The sequence below is a fragment of the Suncus etruscus genome, chromosome 11 (assembly GCF_024139225.1).
Source record: "Suncus etruscus isolate mSunEtr1 chromosome 11, mSunEtr1.pri.cur, whole genome shotgun sequence".
In the NCBI taxonomy this organism is placed as follows: Eukaryota; Metazoa; Chordata; class Mammalia; order Eulipotyphla; family Soricidae; genus Suncus; species Suncus etruscus.
In genome coordinates this window covers 97893208-97913907 of record NC_064858.1, presented here as the reverse complement: position 1 = coordinate 97913907, position 20700 = coordinate 97893208, and the positions used below count along the sequence as shown (strand labels likewise).

Here is a 20700-nt window from a genome sequence, read left to right as displayed (position 1 = left end):
CCTTCTAGACCCAGCAACTCCCAACAACACAGAGAACCACATCCCAGCAACAATAGCCCAAGAGGCCAACCCAGAATGAAGCTCCCGCGGGGCCACGCCCACTCAGGTTCCAGGACTCTCATTGGTCAGCTTTCCTCCCGCCTCCGTTTCGTTTTCAGGCTCATCGATTGGCTGTACGGGAACGACGTCAAGCGAATCCCCGAATTTCTATTGGTCGATGGGCTTCAGCGCTGCCGGAAGTGGGCGGGGCCTCGCAGCTCAAGGCGGGAAGCGCGGAGTGCGCCGGCGCGTCGTCGGGGACGCCGGGGCTGCGGTCTTTGCTAGGGAAACGGCTGTTGTCGCCCCGCCCCGCCCCTTGGGGGAGGGTGTTGGTCCCCCGTTAACTGTCCGAGTGGCGGGGGGCGCCAGCATCGGGCGACATGCCGGTGCGTTTCCAGGTGAGAGAGAGCTGGGGATCCGGTGCCGAAACGGCACGGTGCGTCTCGCGTGGGGTTGCGGGGTGCAAGGGCTAGTTAAAGGGGTGGGGTGGTTTTCTGTCGGAGGGCAGCGTCGTGGGCCTCCGGGGCGTGGAGAGAGGGCGCGTTTATTAGGGGCATTACGGCGGCTTCCTACCGTAATGTGCTGTGACCCAGTTTTGAGCTTTCCCCTGGAAGTTTCTCCTTTGGAAACTTGCAAAGGTCTTTCTTGGAAAGGAGTGAGAAATGAAATTTGGGCAGGATAAAGAGAGGGTTGAAGGAATGCTCTGCTCTGCTCTTGGTTTAGGACTTTACTCCAGGAGTGCAAATATATATTTATGTATATATATATATATAAATATATTCATATATATAGTTAGGATTTTGAACCAAAAGTTGCAGATGGCAGGTAGCTGTCCCTGTCCAGCCTGCATCAGCATAACAACTGAGCAAACCGACAGCAACCCCTGTCTGTCTTGTTCTTCTATAAGGGTTTGTTTCCAAAATGGAAGGGGAATTCATCTTTGGTTGACTTGACAACATTTTGAAAGCTGCCAGGCATAGGACGTAATATGGTGTGATTGGTGAGAACATAGGATGCATTATTGATAAACTATTGGGAAGTGGTTTATCTCTCCTTTTAGCAGAGGAGAAGGGCTCAAGGGGTGGAGTTCAGCCAAAGGGTAGCCAACGTTGCGAGCCTCAGCCTCAAGTGACTGAGGATTAAGGGATAGAATGTGTGATCAACTTGGCATTGGGTTGCGTAAATGGGCACTGTTTCTAAGAAGCTTGTCTGGGCTTAACGATCAGTCTTAAATTTTTCAACTCCTGGTTACTGATTTGAAAACGTCGTTCACCTGTTGCTCTGTACTCCTCAAGTTGTGCTTTGTGTTACAGGGGCTAAGCGAATACCAGAGAAATTTTCTGTGGAAAAAGTCCTATTTGTCAGACTGTTTTAATCCTTCTGTGGCACGGAGGCACCCATGGGCTGGCCTTAGATCAGATCAGTTTGGTAAGTTGAGCAAACCAGTAGTCATTTGAAATTTAATAAAATCTTCACATTGAGTTGGCAAAATAAAAAAGATTAAGTAAGTATGAAGCATTGGTCATTTGACCCAATCGATTAATTCGCTTATTCAATATTTGTATGAGTATGAGTACATTTGTATTTTGTATGAGAGAGAGCGAGAGAGAGCGAGAGCGAGAGAGGAGAGAGAGAAGAGAGCGAGAGCGAGAGAGAGAGAACGAGAGAGAGAGAGAGAGAACGAAAGAGAGAGAGAGAGAGAGAGAGAGAGAGAGAGAGAGAGAGAGAGAGAGAGAGAGAGAGAGAGAGAGAGAGTGAGTGTGTGTTTTGGGGAATTGGGGAGTGGCTCAGTTCAGGGCATTACCATTCCATCTTTTCAGATTTTAGCCTTGAACCAGATAAGATCTTTTTTGGAGGTGCAGTGGGTTGGCCACACCCAACAATGCTCAGGCACTACTCCTGGCTTTGCACTAGGTAATTACTCCTGGCTGTACTTGAGGGTGGGCCATATGGAATAGGGGTGATCAAACCCAGGTCAGCTGCGTGCAAAGCAAAATAGCCTTATCCTCTATACTATTGCTTAGACAAACAGACCTTAAACTGTGGGAAAAATAGCACGTAGAACGTTTATCAATAAAGGGAATTTTAAATTATATAAAAAAATCATAATAACAGGGTGGAGGGGGAGTTGGACTGAAGGAACTGCACTGCAGTTGAAGTGAACTCTTCTTTATGAAGAATTGTGAGGGGCATTTGAGCTGATAGGAAGGCCGAGGGTAGACAAGCCTGTAGAGGAGCTCTCATGAATCATTGAGGAATGGAAGCTTAGATTGAGTCGTTTCAGATTTCACAGCTAAGTGTCAGAACTGTGATTAAGTCAGTTTTATTCCATGAGTTCAGAGGTTATGGGTAATTTCATCATGCTTCTGTCCCTCCTCTTAGAACAGGAAAGCCAGCGACTTAGAGCAAGGTTTCCCAGTGCAAGGTAGAAGGAGAAACGAGAGAATGACTATAATGTACCTTCTTGTGCAGTTCTCCCTCATTAGAGATATTTAAAAATAATCTTCAAGAATAGCATATTATTTTCTTTTTAAATTTTTTATAATTGAATCATCATGAAATACACATAGTTGCTTATGATTTTCAGTTATACAGTGTGTTCCAGCACCCATCCCTTCACATGTGCACATTTCCTGCCACAAGTGTCCTCAGTTTCCCCCCTGACCTCTAGCCCCACAGCCGACCTATATGGCATTTTTCTTTTCTCTCTCTCTCAATAGCATCTTAATGCACCACATTATTCCCAACAAGTATCTGGCGTGGCCTATACACATTAGTGATCATTAAAACTACTGTCATTTTGTTTTGGGGCCACACCTGGCAGTGCTTAGTGACTACTGCTTAGTTTTTGGGTATTGCTTCTGGAGTGCTCAGAAAGACGTGCAGTACTGGGAATCTAGGCCTCCTTCATGCAAAGCATGTACTCATCCTGTTGAGGTATCTCTCTAGGCCCCCATCTAAGTTTTGAGTTAGTGGATTAAAACTACATATATACCCATATTAGTTTTGTCATTTTGGACAGATTTGATTTGTTTCACAAAACAAGACACTGCTCACTTGTGTTGGGGGAGGCTGCCTGTGAAGGGGCCCCAGGGCCCATACCCAGGACTCTGTGGTTTTCTCTGTTGCCTGGTTGCAAGCACTTGCTATACACTGTGGCAGTCTCTAGTCTCCACTGTTAGAATGTTTGAAGCCAGGAAAAATGTTATGGGTTGGGCGCCCAGCATATTAGTAAAATGAGGGGAATGTTTCTGGGATTAGGTTTGAAGAACAAAGGGTAGAGTAGACTCAAATGATCCAAAGAGGGTTCCTGTGAAGCATTCAGATCCTCTTTCAAGGCCCCCATCCTTTGCTGGATGGTGCTTGTAGTTTTTATCAAGTGACCAAAGAGATTTGAGACTGGGGCCAGAGTGATAGCACAGTGGTAGGGCATTTGCCTTGCATGTGGTCAATCCAGGACGGACCTTGGTTTGATCCCTGGTGTCCCATATGGTCCCCCAAGCCAGGAGCGATTTCTGAGCACATAGCACATAGTCACAGGGAATGGCTCAAAAAGCAAAAAAAAAAATTTTTTTTTTCTTAAACTGTAGATATATCCTACTGAGAGTCAAGATGGACCAGACAGTTGTTAATAATTGAACCTTGATATGAGTGACATTTTTGGGCAAGGGACTTGAAACTATGGGAGAAAAGAAAGCCATTCTGAAGTTTGGTTCATAAGGAAGGATGGTCTGGGGCAGACATGCTAATGGGCTATGGGGTTATGGCTTGGTGCAGAGCATGACCTCCAGGTTATTGGAAAGGGAGATGGAGACTAAGAAGGTTCTGCTATATGATTAACTGGGACCGATCTTTTATTCATTTAACTTAAGTGGACTTTCTGCTGGGGATTTGTAGCTAGCTACTGGGAGATAGGCTCAGAGCAACGGAGGTCTTCCCCTTGCATTTTTTATTTCTCCTGAGGTTCTGCTCTGTGGTAAAGCAAAGAGAAGTCTAGGGCAATAATCTAGTGGTTTTGCTTTCATACTCCTTAAAAGAATGTTTAAAGTCTTTTTATCTCTTCACATTTTTAAGTTGATACTATTTTAAGTTTAATGAAGATTTTTGAAGGATATAATTTGTGCTATACTTAGTGTTGTATATATATTTATATATTATCTTTTGGAGCTGTTAATGTAGTTCCTTCCTTCAGTTTGTGGTATATGCATATTGTGTTTTTTTTGGTAAAGTCAACTTTCATTGGTCAAGAATCAGGCAATTAGAAGGTTATTAGGAGGATGTTCTATGGACCAGAGAGATAGCACAGTGGTAAGGAGTTTGCCTTGCACGCAGCTGATCCCAGGACAGATGGTGCTATAAGTCCCGGCATCCCTTATGGTCCCCCATGCCTGCCAGGAGGGATTTCTGAGTGCAGAGCCAGGAATAACCCCTGAGCGCTGCGGGGTGTGACCCAAAAATCAACCCCCCCCCAAAAAAAAAAGAAATAAAAAAGAAATGATGTTCCATAAGGGGAATAAAAAGAGGCCAAGAGGCTAACTTTATTTTTAACTCAGATAAATGTGCTAAGGCATTCATATGATAACCCTTTTATAATTAATTGATTTTGGGGGAGTTCCTTGTTGGGGAAGGGGCTATACTCACTGTGCCTCAGGTATTACTCTTGGGGCTTGGGAGACCATCTGGGATGTCAGAAATTGAACCCAGGTTGGCAGTGTGCAAAGTGAGCACTGTAACCTCTCCCACTATCTCTGTGATCCACAATATAACTGAATTTTAATTCCCAGATAGGTAGAAAATTATGGAGTAGGATAAAATAAAGTGCTGTTTCTTTGTTAATTCTGATTTCTGCCTCTGTGCTTTGTGGTCAGATACTTTCCCTCGGGACAATTCTTGAACTGTCCCTTTGTCCTCTCCACCTGTGATTCTTTTCTTCTCTTTGGGGGCTGGTTGTGAAGTGTGTGCCTTTCTGTAAAGTGAGAAAAGCATGGCTATGAAGCAAGGTGTGCTGGAAAAAGAAGCTACAGATGGCTGATGCAGTTCTTAAGCAGCTCAGTGACAAGAGAGTACATATGGAATTAGGATGTAGGAAAGATTTCTGTGCTGCTGCTTATTTCTCTTCATCTCTTTGCACTGTTGTTTATGGGTCCCAGATATGCACCCAGTTTGAAAGACCACTGGGGGGGGGGGAATCCATGTTTGAGCAGGAGAACCTAGGTTAGAGTTGAAACATACATGATTGGGGTTAAAGAGCTCAGGATTTCCCCCTGCCTGATCTGGTCTGCATTCTCTTTTTCCTTTCCCTTCTAGTCTTAATTTTTCTCTCCCTCCTGCAGTCTGCTCTGTATTTAAAGAATATCCTCAATCTAGGACAACAGGTCAGTGGTGGCCATTCTTCAGAGCTCCTCTTACCTGGGGAGTTTAGATCTGGGACATTTGCTTGCCAGGCAGATATATAGCCAAGCAGTATCTTTGCTCTTATTGAAAGGATTCATTCTATTTAATTCTCAGGAAATCAAGGCAAATGTAGAACTGAGTTCCTGCCTAATGACATCTCATCTCAGTTACTCTGCACAAGTGAAGCCTTGTGAAAAGTTCCAAATTTTGACAGAACGAGGCCCCATTGTTCTATTAAGTAGCACAAGAAAGTAATTAGAAACGGAGGGAATGTGTCCTGCCTGGCTGGCCAGGTCCTTCACTTGGCTGTTCTAGTGACTGATGTCAGGATAACTCAAACATTGTGACCTCAAGTCAGGTAAATTTCTATTGAGATCAATAGAAATGACAAGTCTTTCACAGTTGTACTTAAGGTACATAGTGACAGTGAATTAGGGCTATTCCCACCACCAGTGTTGACCTCCCTCCACCGTAGTTACCCCATGCATCCCATACCTCCATCTTTGGCCCCCTGGACTGCTAGTGTAACAGGTCCATTTAGTGCAGGGGTCCTCAAACTTTTTAAACAGGGGGCCAGTTCACTGTCCTTCAGATTGTTGGAGGGCCAGATTATAGTAAAAACAAATATTATGAACAAATTTCTATGCACACTTCATATATCTTATTTAGAAGTGAAGAAACAAAATGGGAATAAATACAATATGTGGCCCACGGGCTGTAGTTTGAAGACCCCTGATTTAGTGTATAGCTTGTTATAGTTTGGGTCTCTTGATTCTAATGTCGTTGACTTTGGGTTGGGTATTTAGGTCTGACCCTTTTTTTATTTCTACTCAATGCTCCCGAGACCACTTGGCCCTGGGTCCCATCCACTTTTTTTTCTTTTCTCAATTTGTAGGAAGACATAGAAATATGAGGCAGAACAAGATGATTTATGTTCTATGGTTATGTAAAAATGGCCGGAGCTCCTATCGAGAGTCTATAAGTATAAATAAAACTAAAAGAAGAAAAAAAGGAGGGGGTATATGTGACAAGTTTTTGTTGTTGTTGTTGTTGTTGTAGTTTTGTTTTGCATAGGTACAGTAAACATTGGGAAAATTAGAAAGGAGATTCCCTTAGCCTAAGAGATACAGGTTGTTTCTATCCTTGAAGCATAAGTCAGTCATAAGACTGATTACAGGCTTCAGGCTATTAGTTGTCAACTCCTAAGGTCTTTCTTTATGGTCCCAGGAAACGTTCTGCTCAGTCGCAGTTGTCCAAGTCTGTCTTCTGTTATTATGAATCTTGTTTTTTGCACATATCCTAGGACAAAGCCTAGGATAGAGTCTTTTTTTATGGTCCCAGGAAAAGTTCAAGTCAGGTAGATTTTAAGGGGATCACTCAAAATGCTAGGACATAAACCAGTATGTGGGACCTCTCAGTCTGATGAACCCGGGTACCCTTAGCATCATGCTGGGAGTAGCCAGTCCTCAGGCAACTCTATGTGTGGTTCAAAAGCCAAATATATAAGTAATAAAATAAAAAAATAATAAATAAAAAAGCTGTTAAACAGAAACTGTTAAACAGTCAAAGCTGTTACACTTTCAGAAGTAAAAGTTTTATGTTGAAAACTGAACCTGCAATGTCAAGAATGCTATGTATAACCTCACTGAATTTAAAATTTTTCTCCTTATTAAAATTCTTTTTGTTACTCTATTACCAAAACTGCTGCTGTTATACATTGTATTTTTTAGGAATCACAAGAGAGCCAGGTTTTCTCTCCAAAAGAAAAGTCCCTTACCAAGACCCACAGATTTCAAAATCTTTTGAGTGGCATGGTCCTGTGTCACAGAAAGATGTGGTTCTCTCACCCAAACCCAAAGCTCTAGAAACAGTCAAATCACAAGAAGAAATACAAGATTTCAGCATCAACCAAGAGAGAGTTCCTGTGCTAGAAGCTTGCAGGGTTCCCAAGAGAACAAGATCTCACTCTACGGACTCCAGAGCAGAAGAGGCTTTAGATATTGTCGAGGATAATGAGGACGAAGTGGGAAGCCAGATGCCAGAAAATGAAAGTGTGCAACAGAACCATTCTAAGGAACCTCTTCCAGAAGATGTAGATAATGGGGTAGGTAAATTCTGTATTTCTTTTCAAAAGTGCAACTTCCCCGTATATATCAGAATTTCAGTAATGTGACATGTTATCTTTTACCAAGTTTTTCATTATTTTTTGGGGGCTACTGTCTTACAGACTTTTTGATAAGAGGCTGTTGACTTTAGTTATTAGGAACTAGTTCTAGTCTTCATAGTTATCCCTTTCCTGGTTGATCCAAGGTATCCCTTCATTGGGTGGGCAGTTTGCCTCTGATTTTATTCATCATATATCAGTACCTGAGTCCCAAGGGAGAGGTCAAGTTGAAATGGAGAAGCAGGGAGTAGGCCATTGCTTCTGGCAAGGGTGGAGAGCTGACTTTTTAGTTTTCTTATTGTGTACCAGCAAGAAAACAAACAGAATCTCAATTGACAAAATCAAAAGGAAGGAGAGTTCTGGCTGGATCTCAGAGATCTGGCAGTTCTGCTCTCCTATGTTCCAGCTGGCCTGTGGCACAGTCCTTGCAAGCACATAAGCTGAGGCTTCAGGGGCCTGGGCAGACAGATGACTGCCTCCCACATGTCCCCTGCTCCCCTGCTTCTTCCGTGTTTCATGGCCACTGCTGACTGCAATCATCACGGAAAGGCATTTAGAAGTCCTGGAGAAGAAACTGTGGCTTGTTTAGATCTTCAGAAGGGGTAGACGGGAAACACAGAAGGTCATCTGTAAGTCTGATGGGTAGGGGAAGGGGTGGCCCAGAAACAAGAGTCTGTAGGAGACAAACTGCTCTTATTTTTTCAATATTAGATTCGATGATGGTAGTTGGTGATAGTAAGGAACTGAGAGATGTTATCTTTTTCTGGGATGCATAATGAGAATTAAGAAAGGATCGATGAATAGCTTGACAATTTTAAAAAGGAAGTTACCAGTTGGAATGAGTTTGCCCTATAACAGTGTACTTATAGTTAACAATATTGTACACCTAGATGGTTAACAGGATAGATTTCATGTCGTATGTTTTAACCCAGTAAGAAACATATTAAATAGAAATTTGAAGGACTTAAGTGGGATTTTCTTTTGTGTGTGTGTGTGTATGTGTGTGTGTGTCTACCAGGTGGACAGAGTTCTTCGGAGGAAAGCTGGATTGACTGTGGTTCCTTCAAATAGTGCCTTGAGACATTCTGAATATCAAAGGCAATTTGTTTGGAAGACCCCTAAAGGAATTACTCCAGGTTTTACAGCCAATCAGGTAGTTTTAATGAACTTTTGAATTTTACATCTGATCTGGTACTGCAGATTTGTGTAGAATTAAAAGACTAAAGAAACTTGACATGTAGGCCTGGAGGTAAATTTTTAAAAATTGAAAAATAAAATATTTGCTAAGATGATCTTTTTATACATGATTTTTAGTAATAATATTATACTATCTTAGGCTACTGGTGATCCTTGTTGACAGATCCATCCAAATTAAATATGAGGCAGGATAATGAAAACTGGGACTGGTAAATTTCATGATGTGAGATATTTACCTTAAAATTACTAATGTGCTTTTTTTATCTTAAAATGTTATATAGTTGACTATATATTACATGTTTTCTGACTTTTGAGAAAACAGTAATAGCTTTGAGTATTTATTTTAGGAAATACAAACTATGTTGAAAGTAATAGAAGATCAGACAATTTGTCCTTGTAATAAATGAGCAGTAATAGAACTTGATCTATACTTACAAAATTCTAATGATAAATAATACCAGATTTTTTTATATCTTTGTAAAAATTTAGTGCTGGACTACCATTACTAGTTGGTCTTATTTTTCTACTATTATCTTTTGTATAGTCTTAAGCCCTTACCTCTATTTTATGTTCTCAGTTGAACTTCCTGTGTGTGTAGGATATAATTGTATTTTGAATATCCTCAGAGACCTCTTCATGACTTATTCTCGTCTTTATCCTAATATTTGTGTATTATGTGTACAATTTATCATTTTGAGAACATATAATGACAAAGGCGCTGCAGGTGCTGTTGAGCTCTTTGACCAGACACCTGTTTTGTGGTACGAAGCCTCAGATTAATATGTAAAGGAGTCAGAATAAGTTTTAGGAGCAGTGTCTTTGCGGTTGTACTGCCCTTTAAAAAGGTACATGTTAGATCTGATTGGTATGAAGTATACTATTGTTATATGCAGTAATATGCCTCATTTGCTTTCTGGATCTTTTTCTTTTGCTTTCTTTGAAATCAATGATAACTCATCATAAAATGCAAACCATAGAGGGCGGGTCTCCAGAACGTGAAAACCGGCGGGCTTCCGCAGAAGCCAGCTCCCCTGTTTGGAACATCAGGCAGGGAAAAGCCACGAATCTGCGCCCGCCCAGTGCAGCCCAACTGTGAGTGCTCCTTGTAAATATTTCTCTACTGTCCTCTTGCCTGAAACTCTTGGGACTGGGCAAAAGAGGCTCCAGAAATCTGCGCTCCCAGGCGCCATTTCCAGGGCGGGTCTCCAGAACGTGAAAACCGGCGGGCTTCCGCAGAAGCCAGCTGCCCTGTTTGGAACATCAGGCAGGGAAAAGCCACGAATCTGCGCCCGCCCAGTGCAGCCCAACTGTGAGTGCTCCTTGTAAATATTTCTCTACTGTCCTCTTGCCTGAAACTCTTGGGACTGGGCAAAAGAGGCTCCAGAAATCTGCGCTCCCAGGCGCCATTTCCAGGGCGGGTCTCCAGAACGTGAAAACCGGCGGGCTTCCGCAGAAGCCAGCTGCCCTGTTTGGAACATCAGGCAGGGAAAAGCCACGAATCTGCGCCCGCCCAGTGCAGCCCAACTGTGAATGCTCCTTGTAAATATTTCTCTACTGTCCTCTTGCGTGAAACTCTTGGGACCGGGGCAAAAGAGGCTCCAGCAGAGCACGGCCGCTCCGCTTCGCTACGCGGCCGTGCGCTCTTTCTAAGAAAAGAACACCATCGTAACAAGAAGAAAAAATCACACTAAGAACTGAGCTAAAACACAGAAGAAAGCATTCCTCCTCGGACTGTCTTCTCCGTTGAATGCTTGGGCCTAAGATTTGATCCAGTGTGAGGCTTCACCCACGGAGGACTCCCCCCCCTAGAGACAAGTCAGCCCATCCAGAAAGGGCGGAGCCAGAGAAGTGTGCTGCCTACAACATATAGCCAATGAATACCACCACAACACGTAGAAAAACCCAAAATACAAGTGTGACAATGGGGAAACAACGCAGGCCAGCATCAGACATAGAGAATGAAGAGGACAATTCTGATGACCAGATAATGGCCAACCAACTAATCAACCTCTCAGATAAGGACTTTAGACTAGCAATATGGAATATGCTCAAAGAACTCAAAGAAACCATGAATCGAGTTGAACAGAACACTAATAAGAACCAAGAAAATATGAAGACAGAAATCACAAAACTCCAAACTGAAATAACATATCAATTAACAGGCCTGAAAAATTCAGTAAATGAAGTGAATGACAAAATGGATAAGCTCTGGGACAGGATGTCAGAAGCTGAGAATAGACTTGGTGCTGTGGAAGATGAGATACACAACAATTCCATACAGCAGGAGAGATTGGACAAAAAACTTAAAGTAAATGAGCAGACAACGGAAAAATTAGTCAAAGAATGGGAACAGATGAAAATAGAAGTCTATGATAAGATCAACAGAAACAACTTAAGAATCATTGGAGTCCCAGAGACCCAGGAAGAAAATTCCCAGGAAGAATCAATGGTCAAGAACATCATTAAAGAGAAACTTCCAGAGCTAAAGAATATAGGTGATCAAATCCTACATGCTCGAAGAGTACCAACCAAAAGAGACCCCAGAAAAAACACCCCAAGACACATCCTAGTCACAATGACAAATCCCACAGATAGAGACAGAATTCTGAAAACAGCAAGATCAAAAGGGGAAATTACATTCAAGCAAGCTTCCCTGAGATTTACAGCAGACCTGTCACCAGAAACACTCAATGCCAGAAAGCAGTGGTGGGATATTGTGACAAGACTGAATGAAATGAATGCTTCACCCAGAATACTATACCCAGCAAAACTCACTTTCCGGTTTGACGGAAGAATACATGGTTTCACAGACAAAAAACAGCTCAGAAACTTCACAGACACAAAACCAGTCTTAAGAGAAAAACTAAAAGACCTAATCTAAGACAAGACTACCCAAAAGACACACCAAATTTTGAAATAAAGATGGCGTTAAATCCCAGGACAATTCTTTCTCTCAACGTCAATGGACTAAATGCACCAGTTAAGAGACACAGAGTGGCTAAATGGATCAAAAAACTCAATCCAACCTTCTGCTGCCTACAAGAAACGCACCTGAATAGTCAGAACAAACATAGACTCAAAATAAAAGGCTGGAGAAAAATTATCCAAGCAAACAACACCCATAAAAAAGCTGGAGTGGCAATACTAATATCAGATAATGCAAACTTTATACTCAGGAAGGTTGTAAGGGACAAAGATGGACATTTTATATTAATCAAGGGGTATGTAGAGCAGGAAGAAATAACTCTCCTAAACATATATGCACCGAATGAGGGGCCAGCAAAATATTTAATACAACTGTTGACAAATCTGAAAAATAATATCAACAACAACACAATAATTGTGGGGGACCTTAACACGGCTTTGTCAACACTGGACAGGTCAACCAGACTGAAACCCAACAAGAATATACTAGACCTGAGGAGAGAAATGGAAGAAAGAGGTTTAGTGGATATATATAGGACACTCCATCCCCAGAAACCTGGATACACATTCTTCTCCAATGTACATGGGACATTCTCCAGGATAGACTACATGCTGGCACATAAAACATACCTCCATAAGATCAAGAGGATAGAAATTTTGCAGACTGCCTTTGCTGACCACAAGGCTCTGAAATTATTTGTGAATTCCAAAGGGACTCAGAAGAAAAACATTAACACCTGGAAGTTAAACAGCCTCATACTCAATAACCAGTGGGTCCGAGATGAAATCAAGGAGGAAATCAAAAGGTTCCTGGAAACAAATGACAATCAAGACACAAACTATCAGAACTTATGGGACACAGCAAAAGCAGTACTGAGAGGAAAATTTATAGCTTTGCAAGCACACATCAGGAAGGAAGAAGGAGCTTACCTGAGTAGCCTAATGACACAGCTAATAGAATTGGAAAATGCTCAGCAAAAGGACCCAAAAATAGGAAGACAGAAGGAAATAACAAAGCTGAGAGCAGAAATCAATGAAGTGGAAACCCAAAAAACAATCCGAAAGATCAACGAAAGCAGAAGTTGGTTCTTTGAAAAAATAAACAAGATTGATAGACCACTGGCAAACCTAACAAAGAAAGAGAGAGAGAGAAACTTGATAACTCGTATTAGGAATGAAAAAGGAGAGATCACTACTGATATGGCAGAGATTCAAAGGGTAATCAGAAACTACTTTGAGAAACTCTACGCCACTAAAAATGAGAACCTGGAAGAAATGGATAAATTCTTGGACTCTTATAATCTTCCACGGTTGAAGGAAGAGGATGTAGCATATCTAAACACCCCCATCACCATTGATGAAATTAGAATGGTAATCAAAGGTCTGCCGAAAAACAAAAGCCCAGGCCCAGATGGATTCACTAATGAATTCTTTCAAACTTTCCAAGAGGAACTACTACCAATCCTGGCAAGACTCTTTCATGAAATTGAACAAACGGAAACACTTCCAAATAGCTTCTATGAAGCCAACATCACCTTGATACCTAAACCAGACAGAGATGCTACAAAAAAAGAAAATTACAGACCAATATCGCTGATGAATGCAGATGCAAAGATCCTCAACAAAATCCTGGCAAATAGGATTCAATGCCTCATTAAGAAGATCATCCACTATGATCAAGTAGGTTTCATCCCAGGAATGCAAGGCTGGTTTAACATCCGTAAATCTATCAACATCATACACAACATCAATAACAAGAAAAATAAAAACCACATGATCATATCAATAGATGCAGAGAAAGCATTTGATAAGGTCCAACACCCATTCTTGATCAAAACTCTCAGCAAGATGGGAATGGAAGGAACCTTTCTCAATCTAGTTAAAGCCATCTACCACAAGCCAACGGCAAATATTATCCTCAATGGAGAAAAACTAAAAGCCTTCCCTCTAAATTCTGGTACAAGACAAGGCTGTCCTCTCTCACCACTCCTATTCAACATAGCACTGGAAGTACTTGCTATAGCGATTAGGCAAGAAAAAGATATCAAGGGAATCCAGATAGGAAAGGAAGAAGTCAAGCTCTCACTGTTTGCAGACGACATGATACTCTACTTAGAAAACCCTAAAGACTCTACCAAAAAGCTTCTAGAAACAATAGACTCATATAGCAAGGTGGCAGGCTACAAAATTAACACACAAAAATCAATGGCCTTTCTATACACCAACAGTAATAAGGAAGAAATGGACATTAAGAAAACAACCCCATTCACAATAGTGCCACACAAACTCAAATATCTTGGAATCAACTTGACTAAAAATGTGAAAGACTTATACAAAGAAAACTATAAAACTCTGCTCCAAGAAATAAGAGAGGACACGCGGAAATGGAAATGCATACCCTGCTCGTGGATTGGCAGGATTAACATCATCAAAATGGCAATACTCCCCAAGGCATTATACAGATTTAATGCTATCCCTCTAAAGATACCCATGACATTCTTCAAAGAAGTAGATCAGACACTTTTGAAATTCATTTGGAACAATAAACACCCTCGAATAGCCAAAGCAATCATTGGGAAAAAGAATATGGGAGGAATTACTTTCCCCAACTTTAAACTGTACTACAAAGCAATAGTTATCAAAACAGCATGGTATTGGAATAAGGACAGGCCCTCCGATCAGTGGAATAGGCTTGAATACTCAGAAAATGTTTCCCGGACATACAATCACCTAATTTTTGATAAAGGAGCAAGAAATCCTAAATGGAGCAAAGAAAGCCTCTTCAACAAGTGGTGTTGGCACAATTGGATAGCTGCTTGCAAAAAATTGAACTTAGACCCCCAGCTATCATCAAGTACGAAGGTAAAATCCAAATGGATTAAAGACCTCGATATCAGCCCCAAAACCATAAGATATATAGAACAGCACATAGGCAAGACACTCCAGGACATTACAGGCATCTTCAAGGAGGAAACTGCACTCTCCAAGCAAGTGAAAGCAGAGATTAACAGATGGGAATATATTAAGCTGAGAAGCTTCTGCACCTCAAAGGAAATAGTGCCCAGGATACAAGAGCCACCCACTGAGTGGGAGAAACTATTCACCCAATACCCATCAGATAAGGGGCTAATCTCCAAAATATACAAGGCACTGACAGAACTTTACAAGAAAAAAACATCTAATCCCATTAAAAAATGGGGAGAAGAAATGAACAGACACTTTGACAAAAAAGAAATACAAATGGCCAAAAGACACATGAAAAAGTGCTCCACATCACTAATCATCAGGGAGATGCAAATCAAAACAACGATGAGATACCACCTCACACCACAGAGAATGGCACACATCACAAAGAATGAGAATAAACAGTGTTGGCGGGGATGTGGAGAGAAAGGAACTCTTATCCACTGCTGGTGGGAATGCCGTCTAGTTCAACCCTTATGGAAAGCGATATGGAGATTCCTCCAAAAACTTGAAATCGAGCTCCCATATGATCCAGCTATACCACTCCTAGGAATATACCCTAAGAACACAAAAATACAGTACAAAAACCCCTTCCTTACACCCATATTCATTGCAGCGCTATTTACCATAGCAAGACTCTGGAAACAACCAAGATGCCCTTCAACAGATGAATGGCTAAAGAAACTGTGGTACATATACACAATGGAATATTATGCAGCTGTCAGGAGAGATGAAGTCATGAAATTTTCTTATACATGGATGTACACGGAATCTATTATGCTGAGTGAAATAAGTCAGAGAGAGAGAGAAAAACGCAGAATGGTCTCACTCATCTATGGGTCTTAAGAAAAATGAAAGACATTCTTGCAACAATAATTTTCAGACACAAAAGAGAAAAGAGCTGGAAGTTCCAGCTCACCTCAGGAAGCTCACCACAAAGAGTGATGAGTCTAGTTAGAGAAATAACTACATTCTGAACTTTCCTAATAATGAGAATGTATGAGGGAAATGGAGAGCCTGTTTAGAGTACAGGCAGGGGTTAGGTGGGGAGGAGGGAGACTTGGGACATTGGTGGTGGGAATGTTGCACTGGTGATGGGTGGCGTTCTCTACATGACTGAAACCCAAACACAATCATGTATGTAATCAAGGTGTTTAAATAAAAAAAAAAATGTAAAAAAAAAAAAAAAAAAAATGCAAACCATATTGTGAACTCCTAAGGGTAACAGGAAACATTTAAAGATAGAAGTAGTATCTTAATTACTTGAGGCTGTTCTTTGCTTTAAGCTGAAAATAAACAAAGAAAAAAAACAAGTGAACATTATTAAAAATGTTAAGAGTTTTCTGTTTCAAAACAAAGAAGAATCATGTCAAAGGAAAAATCTGTAGAACTGATAAGAGTTGTAACATTGTGTTTATTATTAAAACATGCTGTGTATTGTACTTAATGCATTTCTAAGCAGATGGGAGGGTGACTGAGAGGATTTTTTTGGATTAAAAGGTAGATGGTTCCTTGTTTCTTTTTGATGCAAACATTTTTATAGTAGCACTACTTGAAAGTTAGTGATGAGTATAGAAGGTAAATCTTCCATTTTTTTGTATTTATTATAATCAACAAACATGATATATTTACAGTTTTTGACATGTGTGATTACATTGTGAAATGATGACCATGATCAAATTAGTTAACGTATCAGTTAATAGTCTTTAAGCAAATCTTAACTGTATAGTACAGCGTTAATTATAGTCACTGTGCTATACTTCAGTTTTTCAAAATTTATTTACTTGAACAACTAAAAATTCTTTGACAAACATCTGTCCATTTCTCCACCTTATTTTCCCTGGCAACTACCATTCTCTTTCAATTCTGTAAGTTTTGACTCTTAGAACTTATGCATAAGTGAAATTCTATAGTTTTCTTTCTGTGCCTGGTTTATTTCTCTTAGCATATGTCTCCAGGTTAATCAAAATTTGTTGTTGCAAATAACAGGAGATGGGGTTTGTTTTGGTTTCTTTTGTTTAAGACTGAATAATATTCCATTATGCATTATGTATACACATAATAGAATGTGTATTAATAAAATGTAACCTATTTCATAGGTTCTTTTTTTATTCACTTATCCATGGATGCTTTGTTTGATTTCCTTTCTTGAATTATCTTGGTAATTAAAAAATACTGAACATGAAAATGCAAATATCCTAAGATAGTGTTTTTGCTGCCTGTGGGATTGCTAGTTCATATTGTGCTTATACTTAGTTTTTGAGGATCCTCTATACTATTTCTGTAATAGAGATATCTACCAATTTATATTCTCATAACAATATACTGATATATTTTTCCTTTTTCCACATCTTTACCAGTATTTACTTGTTTGTTTGCTTATTTATTTATTGGTTTCTGGGCCATACCCAGTAGCACTCAGGGGTTATGTCTGGCTCTGTGCTCAGAAATCACTCCCTGGTTTGGGCCTGGAGAGATAGCACAGTGGTAGGGCGTTTGCCTTGCACGTGGCTAATCAAGGCCAGATGGTGGTTCGAGTCCTGACATCTCTTATGGCTCACCCGTGCCTGCCAGGAGCGATTTCTGAGTGCAGAGCCAGGAGTAACCCCTGAGCACTGTCGGGTGTGACCCCAAAAAAACAACAACAAAAAAGAAATCACTCCTGGCAGTTTCAGGGAACCATATAGGATACTGGGGATTGAACCTGGGTTGGCTGCATGAAGGCAAATTTACTCTATCAGCTATGCTATTGTTTTGTCCCCAATATTTATTATTTATTATTTTTTCTTTATTAATGGCCATTCTAACAGGTATCTATGTAATTGATAGCTTGATTTACATTTCCACAGTTGAACACTTGTTCATGTCCGTTTGGCCACTTGCACGTCATCTTTGGAAAAATGTATTTTCAGTTCATCTGCCCTCTTATATGTTGTCCTTTTATTTTGTTGTTAGTTTTCTTTGCAGTAAAGAAGGTTTTTGACTAAATAGAGTTCTTTTTTTTTTTTTTTAATTTTTTTTCTCTGTTGCCTTTTGGATGCCAATTAGACTTGTGAAATGAAATGATCACAACCATATACAATTTTGCTTTTATTGTATCCTTCAGCTTTTGGTATTTTTTTTAAAGAAGTTGAAGAACTTAATTTATAGTTTTATTTAATCAATTAACAAGGAACCGATTTTTGTTTTAAGGTTTTCCACAATAAAAGCCAATTTATTCCACAATTTAAAGATAATCCAGTCATCCACGAAACTGAATATAAGAGAAATTTCAAGGGTTTATCTCCAGTGAAAGAGCCAAAATTAAGAGATAATTTGAAAGAGAACGAAAAATTTGAAATAATATCTCCTGAAAAGAAGGTATTTGTCAATTCTTTAAATGAAATCTGATGGTTTTCTTTAGGATTTTCTTTTCCTTATCATCACCAGAGAATTTAGTTTTCAGTTAGCTCATTAATGTGTACACGAAATGCCAAATATTCATTGAGCGCTTATTAGAAACCAGGCTAAGTACAATGACCGCCTTTCTAAAGCCCGAAGTCTTCCATGGGCTGTGGGGGAGGCAGAGAACTCAATGATTAAATATAATATTGGATGTTGAATGCTCAGAATACAGCAGGTAAGTCTATGTCAAGTATGAAGTGATTTACTTTACAATGTGAGCTGAGAGTTAACATTGATGGAGACATTTCCTTTAAACTAAGGAAAGAAAATCAAACCCACACACATATATATATATATATATATATATATATATATATATATATATATATATGCCTAGATATATACTTTTACGTATGTATCAAACTAATACTTTAGCTTGACTCATCATAGCCAGTATAATTATGATTTACTTAAGATATACAAATTAATGTAGTTTTGTAAAGTTATAGGTGTTTAAGTTGACACATCAAGTTATAATTATTGTAATTATGGGTAAATGTGGTAGGTCTTATTTTTGAATTTCCTAGACTACCAAACCTTATACTTTATGGGTTCTAAAAAGGAGAAATTATATGACTATATATATATATATACACACAGAAATTATGACTATGCCCATATATATGCGCACAAATATATACATAGTATAAAGTTATGTTTTTGTGAAGAAAATAAAAGTATTACCTAGTAAGAAAGCAATGTGATAAGTTACTCATTGAGATATTTCATTATTGTATCACAGATGTGAATTTATAATATCAAGGGGAAATGTTCATTTGGGGCAGTTCAAGTAGGTTGTAAAATTATTCATTTAAATATTTGCCAATTAAATATTTTTATACCCAAGAGTTAAAATTTTTATTGTTAGAAAACTATATCCTGAGCTATGCTAAATGAACATAGTAGTTTTGAAAATTTGCTTCTGATTTATTGTGAGTACCATACTTAAACATTCATAGTTAAAACTTCTAAAAACATAATTGTAATGCAAAACTCATGTGTTCTTATAAATATGAATGTTTTCATGTTAATGTTTAAATATTTTATGGTTTATTTTAATTTTAGTGTAATAAAATAGATGACCCTTTAAAATTAGAAGCAGAGATGGAATCAAAAGACCTCGATCAGCCAAAACTGAAACTCATTCCTTGGAGACATCAAAGGCTTGGGTATGACTCTTTTTTTTTTTTAATATTAGGAAAATGCCAATTATCCTTTATAAAACAAATTACATAAAAGTGGACATAATTGTGAAAGAGACCCTTAACCAGAGCTGAATGCTTAAGATTTTTAGATGCATCAAAAAGAATGCCCTTCCCCATCTCAAGACAAAGGTATTTCTGTACTCCAAAACTTTTAGAGGACACCCCAAACCAGTCCTTGGTCAGGAAAGAGCTCTGCAGGACTGGTCTTTCCAACCTCCTCCTCACATATAGGTGGAGCTTGCCATTCTCCACTACTGAAGCTCCATCAGATCAGTTCCCATCTACTGCAGTCTTGAGTAGGAATTTTATAAGAAAAATATGGGCCATCAAGATTGCTCAGACGCAGATGGTTAGAGTACGTGCAAAAAGACTCCCAGGTTTCATTCCTGGTACAATGAAGTCCCCTAAGTACTACTGGGAGTGATCCTCAAGCACTGAGCTGGGAGTAGGTTAGGGTGTGGCCTCTAAGCCAACAACAACAACAATAACAGCAATAAAAATATGACATTATATGGTCATATTAACTTTTATTTTATTTCTATTAGGAAGGTGAATTCTGAATATAGAGCAAAATTTTTGAGCCCTGCCCAGTATTTCTATAAAGCTGGGGCTTGGACACATTTGAAGGAAAACATACCAGATCAGGTGGGTATTTATAAGACCAGTAAGGCTACATTTTCTTTGCACTTGTGTACTAGAGTTTCATTTCATAGTAGGTTTTATTTAGTAATATAACCTGGAATTTAAATATGTTTGATGCCTTAATAGGAACTAAAAGCATTTCAAACTTAAAATTCAATATATTCAGATATAATTTTAGCAGTATGTTTACCTTCTTTCATATCAACTAGCACTTTAGAAGAGAAATGTTTATTATGAAGGTCTTTAAAGTGAACAGTTTTACAGCAAATATTTTACCATATTATTGAAGTAGAGAATTGAAACGTAAGTTTGGTTATTTTTAAAATGTCCAGACACTTTGTCAATTGAAGATTAATTAACTTCTAATTCATTAGTCTGACACTGGCTCCCACTGTCTGCGCTGGCTTTTGTAGCCAAGGAAGCTGTGGCCTGTATTGAGAGCTGTGGTTGTAGAGCTGAGCTGGGAGAAAGGGTTGAGGGAATGAGAAATCCGAGACTTAGGAAGTTCTAGATTAATACGAATTTAATAGTCAAAGAATAGGCTGTGGAGCTTTTAGGGGCTGTTGTATCATCTTTTAAATCACATCTTTTCAGTTTTCTGCCATTTTTGTGTAAGTTAAAGCATTTTTGCCTAGAGTTGGCATTAGTATTCCACTCCCATCCTTCCCTTCCCATTAAGAAGAGGCATACTTTAGGTGGAGGCTGAGTCTTTGATCTAGCTTCTTC

At 39.5% G+C, this 20700-nt stretch overlaps 1 protein-coding gene across 2 annotated transcripts in view; it reads left to right on the top strand.

Annotated features, from left to right (window-relative positions):
- Window positions 1-298: 298 nt before the first annotated feature.
- MDM1 (Mdm1 nuclear protein) overlaps window positions 299-20700 on the top strand; it is a 37121-nt gene continuing 16719 nt past the window's right edge. Inside the window, exons 1-7 of one of the 2 annotated variants that reach the window (XM_049782745.1) lie at window positions 299-437; window positions 1353-1467; window positions 7164-7537; window positions 8616-8750; window positions 17876-18043; window positions 19193-19296; window positions 19878-19977. In XM_049782745.1, the coding sequence (XP_049638702.1) occupies window positions 420-437; window positions 1353-1467; window positions 7164-7537; window positions 8616-8750; window positions 17876-18043; window positions 19193-19296; window positions 19878-19977 (1014 nt within the window). In that variant the 5' untranslated portion in view covers window positions 299-419. Of the gene's footprint in view, window positions 438-1352; window positions 1468-5547; window positions 5745-7163; window positions 7538-8615; window positions 8751-17875; window positions 18044-19192; window positions 19297-19877; window positions 19978-20700 lie in introns of those variants that run through there. The other variant, XM_049782746.1, reaches the window with a different exon arrangement.